The sequence below is a fragment of the Camelina sativa genome, chromosome 16 (assembly GCF_000633955.1).
Source record: "Camelina sativa cultivar DH55 chromosome 16, Cs, whole genome shotgun sequence".
In the NCBI taxonomy this organism is placed as follows: domain Eukaryota; kingdom Viridiplantae; phylum Streptophyta; class Magnoliopsida; order Brassicales; family Brassicaceae; genus Camelina; species Camelina sativa.
Genome location: NC_025700.1, coordinates 17,018,843 through 17,034,550, shown reverse-complemented (window position 1 = coordinate 17,034,550; position 15,708 = coordinate 17,018,843). Strand labels below are relative to the sequence as shown.

General features: G+C 36.6%; 1 protein-coding gene, 2 long non-coding RNA genes and 1 pseudogene across 5 annotated transcripts in view; 2 read left to right on the top strand and 2 right to left on the bottom strand.

Moving 5' to 3' along the window:
* LOC104750858 lies at positions 1,819 to 2,392 on the bottom strand. Its single transcript, XR_761729.2, has 3 exons — positions 2,257 to 2,392; positions 2,063 to 2,156; positions 1,819 to 1,975 (listed from the first exon to the last, which is right to left on the bottom strand). It is a non-coding gene; the product is annotated as an uncharacterized LOC104750858 (long non-coding RNA).
* LOC104750857 lies at positions 5,882 to 7,550 on the bottom strand. Its single transcript, XR_002035731.1, has 4 exons — positions 6,767 to 7,550; positions 6,531 to 6,624; positions 6,266 to 6,424; positions 5,882 to 6,202 (listed from the first exon to the last, which is right to left on the bottom strand). It is a non-coding gene; the product is annotated as an uncharacterized LOC104750857 (long non-coding RNA).
* Positions 8,032 to 10,676, top strand: LOC104753742 (annotated as a pseudogene).
* Positions 11,388 to 15,708, top strand: part of LOC104750855 (DExH-box ATP-dependent RNA helicase DExH15 chloroplastic-like) — a 5,050-nt gene continuing 729 nt past the window's right edge. The window contains exons 1-7 of one of the 3 annotated variants that reach the window (XM_010472703.2): positions 11,388 to 11,928; positions 12,018 to 12,307; positions 12,388 to 12,496; positions 12,593 to 12,679; positions 12,932 to 13,050; positions 13,144 to 13,327; positions 13,443 to 15,244. In XM_010472703.2, the coding sequence (XP_010471005.1) occupies positions 11,431 to 11,928; positions 12,018 to 12,307; positions 12,388 to 12,496; positions 12,593 to 12,679; positions 12,932 to 13,050; positions 13,144 to 13,327; positions 13,443 to 15,244 (3,089 nt within the window). In that variant the 5' untranslated portion in view covers positions 11,388 to 11,430. Of the gene's footprint in view, positions 11,929 to 12,017; positions 12,308 to 12,387; positions 12,497 to 12,592; positions 12,680 to 12,931; positions 13,051 to 13,143; positions 13,328 to 13,442 lie in introns of all 3 variants that reach the window. The other 2 variants (XM_010472702.2, XM_010472701.2) reach the window with 2 other exon arrangements.

Here is a 15,708-nt window from a genome sequence, read left to right as displayed (position 1 = left end):
AAGGGGAAAAATTGGAGAAAAACTTAAACAGAAAGAGAATAAGAGTAGAATCTTGAAGCAGAAGGGAGTGACGGTTAAATTTTCCTGATGCTGGCGAGTCGAAACTCCACCAACACCGAGAAAGTTAAATGCAATAGTTTCCTCTATAATGTCGTCTGAGAGAGTTAATAGTTTTTGCTCAAGATTCGAATTTCTAACATATTAAAGTTTATCTAAATATTGGAAGAAAGTGAATCTAAAGAGTATTTTTATGTTTCAACATTATTGTTGTTGGAATAACGAGTAAGGAGCGTGTCTACGAATATTCTCGTTATGTGGTGCCATTTAATAATTTTTTTTCCTATCTTGTCAACGTTTCCTAATGCCACTCAATATAATTATCGCAATACTTGTCAAAAAAAAAAAAAAAACTATCGCAATACATTGTTACATTCATTTTGTTTTATAGGTAAAACGAAAATTCATTTCGTTAGTGCTGCCGTATAATCATTTGATGCGAATATAAAACGATGAACTACTATCAAATTAGACATGTGTTAGTGTAACTAATGGTAGGTTTCAACTAGTCTATCGAGTATCGACTACGGACTACCAAGTTCCAAGTACCAAATATTGTGGTCACAAAAGAATAAAGAACCAACCTTCTTATGATTACTCTGAGTTCTTTGAATTTTATTACTATTAGCACTACAATTTGTCTGCCATGTTCATGGAAAGAAAAGAAAAAAACCAACCAAATAAAGAGAAACACTAAACTTCGTGGCGAGAAGCTCAATCAAGCATAAACACTTCCCATCTGCTATTTTTTTTTTAATTTAATTTCTTAACAGACAATTATCATTAACAAAGACTGATATTGGTAGTAGCAGTAATAGTCTTGGATACGAACGAAGAAAGCAGAATAAATTGAGTTAGGTGGTTAGTGGTAGAACAATGATGTCGTTATGGATACGGACAGAGAAGGTAAAGATAGAGATGCTTTTTCTCTTTATTTTGATGTTCTATTGTTTTGGGTATTATAAAAGTGCATGTTGTTTGGTGTGTGACAGTTTATGATTTACTAATTTCAAAATTTTATGCCTTTGCGTGGCGAATACAACACGGGTTCATTGAGATTTTGTCTTCACCTCTCCACTTGCTTCTTTATTTACTAGTACATTCCGACAGCTAAGTAGAAGACAAACAAAGCCACTAGTAGTAGTAAAGTAAACACAGCTCTTTGCCTTCTCTTCTCGTTTCTGCTGTTATACTAACTCCGAGGCATACCAAATTTATATCTTCATTTTTGTTCTAAATTAGACTTTTACAAAGATCCAAAGACATTTTCAGATGACTAAAACCGTCCTCATTTTAATATGTTTGTTGTCTGTAGGTGTTTAAAGAAATATGTTACTAGAAAATAACATTTGGAGACAATAATTGTTCCTTCAATTTAAAGAATCAATGCTTAAATTTCAAAAAAAAAAAAAGAATCAATGCTTTTGACCCTTTTTTTTGCGTCTTGACATCGTGAAGAGTTGTTAAGAAAAGGAATTGATAAACTGATACAAGAAAGGCTATGCACTTGGAATTGAGTTGAAAAATCCAACATAATTGGAGCAAGTTTTTGTTGCACTGTCTTGAACTTTATTGAACCGGAAGCTCCAGCAGGAGTTTGCAGTTGTGATGAATGCAACCCCGACGCTGACCAGTGCACAAAGTGCATTTGCACCATGTCCCATCCAAATTCATTTTTTTTTTTATCCTAATTTTTATTAATTCTGAACTAAACTAATAAAATTATTTACATTTTAACCTAAATTTAAATATATTGTTGCATTTCTTCTTCTTTTTTTTGCAACCCATCATTTGATTTTACAGTTTTCCTCAAAATCTGGTGAGTAATTCAAATATTTAGTGGTAAAAAAAAAATTTCTAAAAAAATTGAATATTCAGTGACTATCGCACCCGGGTGTAGTCGATGTTTAAGCCGGCCCTGGTTGAATGTAAGAGACGAGATATGTGATGCGAGTAACCACAACCAAAATTTATGTAAGTGTTGACTAGAAAGGTAATCCCATACCTTTAGCTCACAGTTTAGCTTTAGCTCTTTCTCAGTAGCTATGTGATTACCATGAGATGAACAACATTCTCACTCTAGCGATTGGATCTCGCACCTTAAGTCATAAGATACAAGTATACACAGTAACACAGATTAAAAAGTTGAAACTCTAATGATTGACCAGCATTACTAGGAAAGAAGATAGTAAAACTAACCTGCCTCACGCCTGAGATCGCATCACGTGTACGGTAAGTGCTTCATGGGTCAGACATAGAGTGACCATGGTACATATAAGGCTATACGTGTCCATCTTAAGGATCTGCTCAAACAAAGGTAACGTATGATGGTCATTCCCCTTAAATGAAGACGTTTTTACACGAACAGAACACGTAGAACTTCATAAACAGCTACATGACAGAAAACTTTTTAGAGGATTCTAGAGACGTTGACGTTATCTTGTGAGTTGTGACAATTGATAGTAGCGTATTAATCATGTGCTGTCAATTTTACATGGAATAACACTCAACAATCACTAGACACTAGCGGCACTTGTTCACCTAATCAAAATCATCAAAGAAATAAAACAGATGCCCACGTTGTAACTCTTCGGGATAACAGAGATACTACAGAAACAGTTTTCTTTCAAAACATAACCTCATTCAATCCAGAATCCCAGCTACTTCAAGCAATCAATGTTGTTAGCAAAGCAAAGTGGCCCAAAACAAAAATCCCACACATGTAAGCACACATGTGTACACTTATTGATTGCAAATATAAATCAATTAATTAAATTTAATTATTTTCGAAAAATAATAATTAAGCATATATTAATTATATGAAATTTTATTAAAATATGAACATAAAATAAATGAACTTTTAATTTAATTTTAGATTTTATTATAATATGAACATTAAATAATAGTATGATATATTAGAATATAGAGAGAACTAATAAAGGATGCATGTCTTTACACCAAAATAAAAGTAAAGGATGCATGTCTTGGAGTGGAACAAAAGAAAATATCTTTCTCCTTGGGAAGTGCTGCGAGCACTTATTATACAATGAACTGATAATTTACTCAAATGTTATCTAACGTAGGTAATATTACCATAATAAAAAAAAAAAAAAAATTATTACTAAAATATTTTGGATATTTTCAAAATATCCAGTGTGCCTTTGTTTTATGTTACCGGAAAAAACGTTATTACAAAAATGTCATTGCCATATCAGACGCTACGTTAGAAATCGCTGACGTGTAACCATAACTCAGTCGTAACGCATTACAGATGAATGTTGCGGTTGAGTTATAGGTATGTTGCGGATGAGTTATGGAAAAAAATATTTGAGTAAGAGCGGACGACTGACTTATAGCATAACTCAACCAAGCGTTACGGTTGACTTATTAAAATCTGGTTGAGATATGCTATAACTCAGCCGTCCTTACGGCTGAGTTTTCACCCGATGGTTGAGTTGTCAAAATTTTGGCTGAGTTATCACTACGACACGACTGAATTACCATTTTCCGGCTGGTTGAGTTATGAAAACCGGCTGACTTATGAGCAACTGTTACGGTTGAGTTATCTTACAACTCAACTGTGATGGGCTGACTTATCGTACAACTCAGTCGTGATAGGCTGACTTATCATACAACTCAACCATTTGACGGTTGACTTATTAACAAAAAAATAATTACTAGAATGTTATTCAGTTACGACTGACTTATTAAACGATATGGCTGACTTATTAAACGATACGGCTGAATCTGGCAGCAATTTTTTTGCTTTTTAATTACTGTAATGTTTATTTAATTACTGTAATGTTTTTTCATGTTGTGGCTGAGTTTTATATAGGCTGAGTTATTAATTGTTTGATGGCTGACTTGCCACGTCGGACACAACATCCATGTCAGCATTCCATGTCATTTTTTTTTTCTCCAGAAATACGAAACGTCGTTCGACACTTGTTCTTATACTTCTTCTTCACTTTTCTTCTTCACCTAGTTCTTTCTAATTCTTCTTCACATTGTTCTTCACCTTGTTCTTCTACTTCTTCTTCACCTTGTTCTTCATTTTCTTTCATGGATCCAGTTCCGGTTCTAGTTGTTTCCGGTAATTGGGTAAAGACACAGAGATATGTATTTAACACCGACGATAGAGGTTGTATAGTTGTGCAGATAGATGGAGGCACAACACACGACAAGCTTGTGAAGCTTGTTCTTGAAGACTACGGATTGGACGCGTTTAGCCATGAGCTAAAGCTGAGCTACATGTTCTCGAACAAGGCACTGAAACTAATGGTGCATGATACTCCCCCAGTTTTTGTCTCCAATGATCGACAATTGCAATGTTTTTTGGGGCTATGGAAAACCGATCAGCTACGTCTCTGTGTAGAGTTTTCGGCGAAAGAGTCTACAGAAACTAGTGGAGCTAGAGGAAGNGTGGAGCTAGAGGAAGTATTATAAGCAGTGACTCGAAAGTAGAACCTACATACGAAGTGTACGGTGGGGGATTTAAAGGAACTTGTTTTGATTATGGTATGATCGTTGACAAAGAAAACCAAGAAGAAGAAGAAGCTGTCGAAGTAGCATCTGACGAAGAAGAAGACGATGAATTTTCAACCCGATTTAATGTTTTCGACGACTCCGATATATCAGCCATTAAGGATTTATAAATCACTATAACTCAGCCGTCACATGAATCGACGAGACCTTTCGTTTTCCCGTAAATATTATAACTCAGCCGTAAAGTCATATATATCAGCCATTTACTTTCATATTGTTTCTTGTGATAACTCAGCCATAAAACACTATAACTCAGCCATAACATAAATCGATGAGACCTTTCGTTTTCATGTAAATATTATAACTCAACCGTAAATTCATATATATCATCCATTTACTTTCAGATTGTTTCTTGTGATAACTCAGCCACAACTCACTATAACTCAGCCGTCACATGACCTTTCGTTTTCCCGTAATGATTATAACTCAGCCGTAAAGCGATATTTTGGCGGGAAACCATCAGTTAACCTAATAACAGACATTTTTCCATTCTAAATTTAAATTTTGAGTTATAATAATTTTAATATTCAATTGTTGGAGAAATACTTTTAGAAAAATAAAATTCTAAATTCGAATAATAATTATTTAATTATTTGCAATAATATCTTGTGATAAAAATCTCACTTTATGAATTTATTATGCGTGTGGATTAGTGATTTTTCGCGCTTCCCTAACAACACTTTTGTGACATCGAGAGACGTTTTAATACTTATTAGGAATCTGAGAGAACAAAAAACCCAGGAAATAAAGAAGAATATGTTTTCATATTATTGAGAAGACCCTAAACGATAACTCAACCGTCATAAACTATAACTCAGTCAACCCTCAAATTAGAATGACTAAATAACCGACTAAACCGAACCAAACCGGAAACTATTTTTTCCATTATTTTTGGTTATATTTGGCTTGCTATCGGTTATATTAAGTTAATCCACCTAATTTGGATAACATTTGGATTATTTATGGTTATATATTCATTTAACCAACCTATAACCGGAAATAACCGAAAAGTTATTTTAAAAAATTTTTAAATTTTCAAATGGTTATCATATTAGTATATCCAAATTACCACCTTAAACCAAACACAATATAACAAAAACCAAACTGTTATATTAAAACCCATAATGTTGGAAATATGAACCCTACACCTCAAACCCTAACCCTAATCCCTAAATGTCATGTTTTGAATGTTTTACATATTTTGATAAGACTATGTAAAAATCAATCTTTGTCTATAATTATTACTTATAATGATTATAATATTTATTTTTTCATTCTATATTTTAATTTTGAGTTATAATAATTATAATTTACAAATATTTCATAAGTCAGTCAGCCGTTTATGTCGATAATTCAGCCATATCAGTCAAACTGAAAGAGACGATAGGAACCAAACACAACGAAACAGAAGCAATCATTGAAAAAAATAAGAAAAGAAGGAGCTGATCCGATTGATGAAGATTATGATCAACGGAAACTATCGGCATAACGAGAGAGAGAGAGAGAGAGTGATAAAGAGAGTTTTCAGAATAATCCCCGATCTAATTAAAGGAATTACCATCCTCCTCTTAACATCCTCCTTCACCACCACCGTATCCTCCTCCACCCTCATGTCTTCCACCACCGTATCCTCCGCCACCACCTCCTCTCGAGTAGGATCCACCGCCACCACCGCCGCTGTATCCTCCCTCGCGTCTTCCTCCACCGTATCCTCCGCCACCGCCTCCGCTGTTGTAACCACCACCGTCGCCGCTGAGGTTTTTAAATTGGTATTAGTCTTCTTAAATACCTTTCATGAAGTCGCTACACTACATACCGTAACCTGCAAAACAACAACAACAAAAAAAAAGATCCCACGCTATTAAATGAAAAATCTGTAATGAAAGGTGGCTCGAATAAGTAGGAAATACTTGAAAAAAAATATATACCATGGCAGAGGAAAACGAGAGCTTTGGGAGAAGAAGATGAAGGGATCCATCTACAAGCGAACAATTCAACACCTCTCGCATTTCTTATGTATTCCTGTCTCATCCAACAAAATTATACATATATATTGCATTCATGAATCTATCACGCTTTCACTCTCATGTTGTTAAACTACTACTACTACTCTCTGAATCTGTGAGGAACAAGAAAAAGAGAGAGAGAGAGGGAGAGAGAGAACCTCGTGGTATTGGACTTCTGACGACTTTACGTTTTTCTGCGATTGACATGACCGGAGCGACATTGAGATTTGAGAGAGAGAGAGAGAGACAACGAAGGTTGGGGGATTTTGAGGGCGGTGTCACCAATTTATAAAGAGATCCGAGAGTGACACTATTTATTCTCTTGGTCTGGTGTGATGCTACGACCATCGATCTTGTCCGTTCATTCCCTCGATCGCATCCTTCATGGATTTCTCATCCTTGAAGGTAACGAATCCGAATCCCCTTGATCTTCCGGTCTCACGATCGTTGTTTAGTTCAACACAACAGTAAACAAAATCAAAATCAGCAACACAATCCAACAAAGTTCATAAAAAAAAACAGAAATGAGATCTACAGAAGAAACAGATTTAAAAAACCGATCGATCTCCGGGCTCATAGAAGCAGGAAGATGAACGTACCAATTAGAGAAAAAACAAGTAACAGTAGTAGTAGTAACAAAGAACGAACGAATAGTAACAGAGTAATCGAATCAAGTAACAGAGAAACACAAGATCGGAATTGATCCGTCGAGGATGATCACTCGGAGTCCGATTTCGGCGTGTAACAGACCTTGGAATCAACAACGTCGCCGTATTGAGAGAAGGCTGTCTCAAGAGCTCTGTCATCGGTGGCCCAGCCTAGACCTCCAACGAAGCACCGGAACTCAACATCTGCGGACGCCATTGAAAGATTTTGAGAAAGAAGAAGAAGATCTAGGGTTTAACAGTGATGGACGAAAGAGATTTGTGAAGAATGAAGAAGACGATTACGGCTGTTTATAATGGGTGTGAGGGAGGCTGAGATAATCTGTATTTTAATTCGCTGATGTGTATTTTTTTATATTTTTTTACTCACAATCAAAAAACTAAATCCAATGGGTAAATTATAATTACACCCAAAACACTAAACATTTAAGTAATTTTCAGGGTTTAATAATATATGAGTAATAAACCAACTTTTGGATAACATTTAAATAATTAATTCTTTAATCTATGGTTTATTATAAAATTTTAATTTTAAAAAGACCTTTTTATATATGACCCCAAAAAAAAAAAGACCACTAAATAGATATGTAGATCCATACATATTGGCACGTAAGAACCACAAACATATGGTTTTAGTCACACTCACAGAGTCGTAGCAATTAATTAAACAGAACAAATTGTTAATACTACTAAAAAAAATACTAATGTAATGCCTATAACTTTGTCTGGCTCCCCAAATCCAAAAGTCCAAAAGCAAAATGGAGGCCATAACAAAATATGGATCTCATTCTCAAGCTCTTGTCCTTAGTCGTTCATGTTGGCGGCTAAACTTGGACTCTCCCTACCCCTACCCTCTTCTAGGAATCAATCTCCAAAAAAGTTGTGCTTAGTTGGAGTAACGACTAATCCTACAGATGATAACTCGACGGCTCGTCCGTTTACTCCGTATCCACCAAGTCTATGGGGTCATCACTTCCTCTCTGCTTCCGTGGATCACACGGTACTTTCATAAGCCCTCTTAATTATAAACATATAGTACTAATGATCATGTACTTACCAGATAATGTCAACTCTTTACAGGAAATGGATGATCTTTCGAGAGAGATAGAGACACTAAACCTATAGTGAATGCCATGCTGCTCCCTTGTAACGGTGCTGATGCAAAGCAGATAACTTGTTTGATCCATACGCTTGTTAGTCTTGGAGTCTCTTACAATTTTGAGGCTAAGATTGTTGAATTCCTAAATGATGCTTTCGAGAATATCGACGACATGATCATCGACTGCAAGGAAGATGATCTGTACACAGTTTCTGTTATATTTAGGGTTTTCAGGTTATACGGTCACAACATAACTCTGGGTGAGGATCTTTATCCTTGAACTAATAAACTAAGTTGGTTGGTTCAAGCTAAGCTGTGTTTTAGTTGATCTGATGTGACCATTTTGAACATGTTTTTAGTAAATGTTAATATATATATATATATATATATATATATATATATATATATNAATATGTGTGTAGATATATTCAACAGGTTCAAAGGAGACGATGGAAATTTTAAGCTTCTACGAAGCGTCGCACTTTAGGACAACGACAGAAGATATACTTGAAGAAGCAATGAGTTTCACACAAAAACACTTGGAGTTATTTGTGGTAGGCGGCGACAAAGCCACAGATCATCCACACATCACTAAGCTCATAGAAGCTGCTCTTTATATACCTCAGAATTTCAATTTGGAAGTCTTGGTGGCAAGGGAATATATTGGATTCTACGAACTAGAAACTGATCATAATGAAATGTTACTAAAGTTGGCCAAGCTCAACTTTAGGTTCATGCAGCTTCATTACATTCAAGATCTGAAAACTCTAACGACGTATGTATAATGCTATTCATACGCAGTATATTATTGATGATAGTTTTACACGACTAAATTAGATGTATGTATGCAAATGGTGGAGGGATTTAGATTTAGTATCTAAGATACCAAATTACTTCAGAGAGAGATTGGCGGAGCCTTATTTCTGGGCAACTGGGATATATTACGAGCCACAGTATTCAGCTGCGCGGATCATGCTGGCCAAAGCCCTCATTGTATTTGACATCGTGGACACCACATTTGATGTATATGGTACTCTTGACGAAGTTAAGAGCCGCGTTCAATCCGTTGACAGGTACGTAACAAATTGTATACACGATATTAATAATTGAATAAATAAATATAAGATAGTTTTGTTAAATATAGACTGAAAATTTGTGCAAATTATTAGATTCTAACACACCCTAAAATTTATCCCCTAAAATAAATACTAAATAAATTGTATTGATATACTACTAATAAATAAAGGTGGGATTATGACGGCCTAGATGTACTACCGGACTATCTCAAAATTGTCTTCAAAACAATGTTTAACATGTTTAAAGAACTCAAAGAACATGTGAGTTCAGAAAGAAGATGTTTTACTATGCAATATGCAAATGAGCAGGTACGTACTGTTTTATCTCTCTTTCAAATCTTATTTCTCAAACTACTGTCACTAGCTAAGTAGCTATAAAAGTATCCAAACTACACCAGTCTCTTATATGAGTCACAAATTAATAAGGACATTTGAATGTTTGAAATGCTCATCTTCTATATGCTTTTCATGTGGGTTTTATCCTAAATTATTAAGCTCTAAAAGTTTACCCAAAAAACCTGATTTTCTACATGTAACCAAAAAAATTTGAAGGTTACATATAGTTTGTATTTATGTAACGTTTGCAGCTCAAGATAGTCATGAAAGCGTACCTGAAAGAAGCCGAATGGTCAAATACAGGGCATGTACCAAGCTATGAAGAGTATATAGAGGTTGGGGTGTCTTCGACCGCAGGTGAAGTGCTGCTAGCAATCACCTTCATTGCTATGGGTGATATTGCAGGAGACGAAATTTATGAATGGCTGAGGTCAAGACCAAAACTCACCCACGCTCTTATTGCTAAATCTCGTCTCAGAGATGATATTTCTACCTTTAAGGTACCTTAAGTCTTATTAAAATGAAAATTATACGAGAAAATGTTATTACCAATTATAAACATCATCGAACTATATGTGTGTCATGTGTGTATCAGGAGGAGATGGAAAGAGGAGATATTGCGAATGGCACCAACTGTTATACGAAGCAATATAGAGTAACTGAGGAAGAAGCGTGTCTTGAGTTTGAGAAAAGGACTAACCACATGTCTAAGGTCATGAACGAAGAGTTCCTGAAGGCAGCCAGTTTTGTACCGCTTCATATCCTAAGGCCTGTTTTGAATTATGGACGCTTAGGAGATGTGATCTACAAGTACGGAGATGGGTACACCTTTGCTGGAGGGAAAATCAAAGACTATATCACCTCTTTGTATGTCGATCTCATTACTCCTTAACAAAACTGGACAAAAACATAATTGATCTGTTTACAGACCAATCATCACAATTCACAAATTCACAATCCGAGCAAACATTTTCTTATCTAATCTGTTTTACAATAATAATAAAATAAGTAAAAATCATATTTCTAAACCAAAATTGGTAGTAGTTTTTTTTTTGTGAACAAAAAATTGTTAGTAATTTTTATGAATTATTCTTTGACGTGTTTGAGCAAATTATCAAAGAGTTTTTATTCTGTCGCTTAACTTGTATTACAATAATAATAAAATAAGTAAAAATCATATACTCCATATATAAGATCTTTTATATTTTTTGTTTGTTTGTTCCATTTTATAAGATTTTATTATGCAGAATTTCTATTAATTTAATAATTTTTGACTATATGAATTCTGCAGTATTTTTTATTTTTGTGCTTTTAGCCAAAAATCTTATATAATGGGACAGAGCTAGGGAGTATACAAATAAATGGGTTTTCTAAACCAAAATTGTTAGTAATTTTTGTTTTTGAAACAAAAAATTGTTAGTAATAATTTTTAAGAATTATTCTTTTGACGTGTTTGACCAAAAAATCAAAGAGTTTTTATTTTGAAGTTAAACAAACTTTTGAAAAGCCACGACAAAAAAAGAAAAAAAGCAATTGTAATATTATTATGTAACCGGGGAAAAAAATAAAAATAATTAATTAATTTGGGTGTAATATCCAAAAGCCGAAAAAAAAAATCAAATCTTGAAATGCCCTGAGAAGTGAACATGAACACTCTTCCCGTCGTCTCCCTCATCACACCTTCTTCTTCTTCATTCAAATTCTTCCAGTTTCCTTCTCTCCATCGTTCTGTCTCTCATTCCCCAAACTTCTGCTTCACCAAATCCCTAATCTTTAATCCAAAAAAACTCTCTTTCGAATCCTCCTTGAATTCTCTCTCACCGTCGCAGTCTCAGCTCTCCGAAGAGTACGAGGAAGAAGAAGAGGAGGATGAAGAAGAAGACGAAGACGAAGAAGACGATGATGACGACGACGAGGCAGCGGATGAATACGAAAATATCTCCGATGAATTTCGGAACATCGACGACGACGACGAAACCGAGTTCACGGTTGATTTGCCGACGGATGAATCGGCTCGGGAACGAGTTGAGCTTAGGTGGCAAAGAGTTGAGAAGCTTCGTAGTCTCGTTCGTGATTTTGGAGTTGAGATGATTGATATCAATGAACTCATCTCAATCTACGATTTTCGAATCGACAAGTTTCAGGTTTATTAATAAAGTTTCAATCTTTTGTAAATTTTATGTTTTTGTGAAAAAACAAAAAAAATCTGAACTTTCTTATTTTTGGGTGACAGAGGTTGGCTATCGAAGCTTTTCTTAGAGGTTCGTCTGTTGTGGTTTCTGCTCCAACGAGTAGTGGGAAGACTTTGATTGCTGAAGCAGCAGCTGTTGCTACGGTGGCTCGAGGTCGACGTTTGTTCTACACTACACCACTTAAAGCACTCTCTAATCAGAAGTTTCGTGAGTTTAGGGAGACGTTTGGGGACGATAACGTTGGTCTACTCACAGGTGACTCTGCTATTAACAAAGATGCTCAGATTGTGATCATGACTACAGAGATTCTCAGGAATATGTTGTATCAAAGGTATTTTAAACTGTTGTAGCTCTCTTTGTGTGTATCTATCTGGCCTGTTGGGAAGCTCCTTTTAATCCTGGTATCTTTAGTGTTGGAATGGCTTCTTCAGGAACTGGACTTTTTCATGTTGATGCAATTGTTTTGGATGAGGTTCATTATTTAAGTGACATATCTAGGGGAACTGTGTGGGAAGAGATTGTGAGTTTCTTCTTCCACTGTTTCTCTTCGTTCCTCCAAAAAAGGCTTTATCAGTTGAGTGTCTGACTCAGTTGCTTTTATTTATTACGAGCTCAGGTTATTTATTGCCCAAAGGAGGTTCAACTTATATGCCTATCAGCTACAGTTGCAAACCCTGATGAATTAGCTGGTTGGATTGGCGAGGTGAGTTTGTACACATTTTCCTTACGGGAATGCATTTCGTTATCATGTTCCTATCGTAAGCAGTTTTAACAATGTACCTAATGTCATGTTCACTGTCACATATCGTCTATTGTCAAGCAGAATAAATATTGTTTTGCTGATGAAGTATCTCAATTTCTCGTAAACTACTACTATTACAATGGTAGCAATCCTTAGATTCTTTAGCCACTGGTTATCTAAGATGTGCTAGCCGTTTCTGTGTTTTGGTCTCAGATACATGGTAAAACCGAGTTGGTAACATCAACAAGACGCCCAGTTCCATTAACTTGGTACTTCTCAACAAAACGTTCTTTATTACCTCTGCTTGATGAGAGAGGGACAAACGTGAATAGGTAACTTGTTCAACTCTGTACTTTATCATCAACATGTGTTGTTGAATATTTTACTTTGATAATAATTGGAGGAGGCTTTATTAATTGGATCAGGAAGCTGTCTCTCAATTATTTGCAACTGTCTGCCTCAGAAGCTAGATTTCGTGATGATGATGATGACGCGTATAGGAAAAGGAGGTCAAAAAAACGAGGAGGTGATATCAGCTACAACAACCTTGTGAACGTTACTGATTATCCTCTTTCAAAGAATGAGATAAACAAGATTCGTCGATCACAGGTATTACATTATGCTTTTTAACAACCCTTGCAAACTAGGCATTTGTGGTTTCTAATGTATTCGAATATGATTTTCTCATGATAATTTAATGACTGTGCCATGTCTTGACTTCTAGGTACCTCAAATTAGCGACACATTATGGCATCTCCAGGGAAAAAATATGTTACCAGCGATATGGTTCATATTTAACCGTAGAGGATGTGATGCAGCTGTACAGTATGTTGAAAATTTTCAGCTTTTAGATGATTGCGAGAAGAGCGAGGTTGAGTTGGCCTTGAAGAAGTTTCGCGTTCTTTATCCAGATGCAGTGAGAGAGAGTGCAGATAAAGGACTGCTTAGGGGAATCGCTGCGCATCATGCAGGTTGTCTACCTCTTTGGAAATCTTTCATTGAGGAACTGTTTCAGCGAGGACTTGTTAAGGTAGTCTTTGCTACTGAGACACTTGCTGCTGGAATAAACATGCCCGCTAGAACGGCTGTTATTTCGTGTCTAACCAAAAAGGCTGGTAGTGAACGAATACAGTTGGGTCCTAACGAATTGTTCCAGATGGCTGGACGTGCTGGACGTAGAGGCATTGATGAGAAGGGTTATACTGTGCTGGTTCAGACTGCTTTTGAAGGCGCTGAAGAGTGCTGCAAACTTGTTTTTGCTGGAGTTAAACCTCTCGTGTCACAGTTTACTGCTTCATATGGCATGGTGCTGAATCTGGTAGCTGGTTCAAAAGTTACTCGTAAATCAAGTGGAAATGAGGACGGGAAAGTCTTACAAGCAGGGAGAAGTCTGGAAGAAGCCAAGAAATTAGTTGAAAAGAGTTTTGGAAACTATGTGAGCAGCAATGTGATGGTTGCCGCAAAGGAGGAACTTGCTGAAATTGACAAGAAGATCGAGATTCTGTCATCCGAAATAAGCGATGAAGCAATAGATAAGAAGAGTAAGAAACTTCTTTCAGCGAGGGACTACAAGGAGATCACTGAACTGAAGCAAGAGCTGCGGGAGGAGAAACGCAAGCGTGCTGAATCACGAAGAAGGATGGAACTCGAAAGGTTCTCCGCGCTAAAACCTCTTTTAAAAGGGATGGAAGAGGGTAACTTACCATTTATTTGTTTGGAGTTCAAGGATTCTGAAGGGAAGCAGCAGTCAGTCCCTGCTGTTTACTTAGGACATATCGATTCATTTCAAGGTTCCAAACTTCAGAAGATGATATCTTTGGATGAGTCTTTTGCGTCGAACGTAATTGAGGATGAGCTGGCGGCAAATGAACCTGGAAAGCCTATTGTTAACCCATCTTACTATGTGGCCCTTGGCTCTGATAACTCCTGGTATCTCTTTACTGAGAAGTGGATAAGGACTGTCTACAGAACTGGTTTCCCTAACATTGCTTTAGCGCTTGGAGATGCTTTGCCTCGAGAAATCATGAAGACTCTCCTGGATAAAGCAGATATGCAGTGGGATAAACTAGCTGAATCCGAACTTGGAAGTTTGTGGAGATTGGAAGGATCTCTAGAGACATGGTCATGGAGTTTAAACGTACCTGTCCTAAGCAGCCTTTCCAAAGAAGAAGAGGTCTTACATATATCCCAAGAGTATGATAATGCTGCGGAACAGTACAGGGAACAAAGGAGCAAAGTGTCTCGTTTGAAGAAGAAGATGTCTCGGTCATCAGGGTTCAGAGAGTACAGGAAAATTCTAGAGAACGCTAATCTGACGGTTGAGAAGATGAAACGGCTCAAGGCGAGATCCAGACGCCTCATAAACCGTTTAGAGCAGATTGAACCGTCTGGTTGGAAAGATTTCATGCGCATAAGCAATGTGATTCACGAAAGCAGAGCATTGGACATTAACACACACCTGATATTTCCTCTGGGAGAAACAGCTGCTGCAATCCGAGGAGAAAACGAGCTCTGGCTTGCAATGGTACTCCGGAACAAAGCCCTGGTGGATCTCAAGCCTCCTCAATTAGCTGGTGTATGTGCAAGTTTAGTTTCAGAGGGCATAAAAGTCCGACCTTGGAGAGACAACAACTATATTTACGAGCCATCTGATACAGTAGTAGACATGGTTAATTTCTTACAAGAACAGAGAAACTCTCTTATAAAGCTTCAAGAGAAGCACGAGGTTATGATTCCATGTTGTTTGGACGTTCAGTTCTCTGGTATGGTTGAAGCTTGGGCTTCTGGATTAAGTTGGAAAGAAATGATGATGGAATGTGCAATGGACGAAGGTGATCTTGCTCGTCTGTTACGACGCACCATTGATCTCTTGGCTCAGATTCCTAAGTTGCCTGATATTGACCCGGTCTTGCAACGTAGCGCAGCAGCTGCAGCAGACATCATGGACCGTCCACCAATCAGTGAGCTTGCCGGTTAAAAGAGGCTCCACA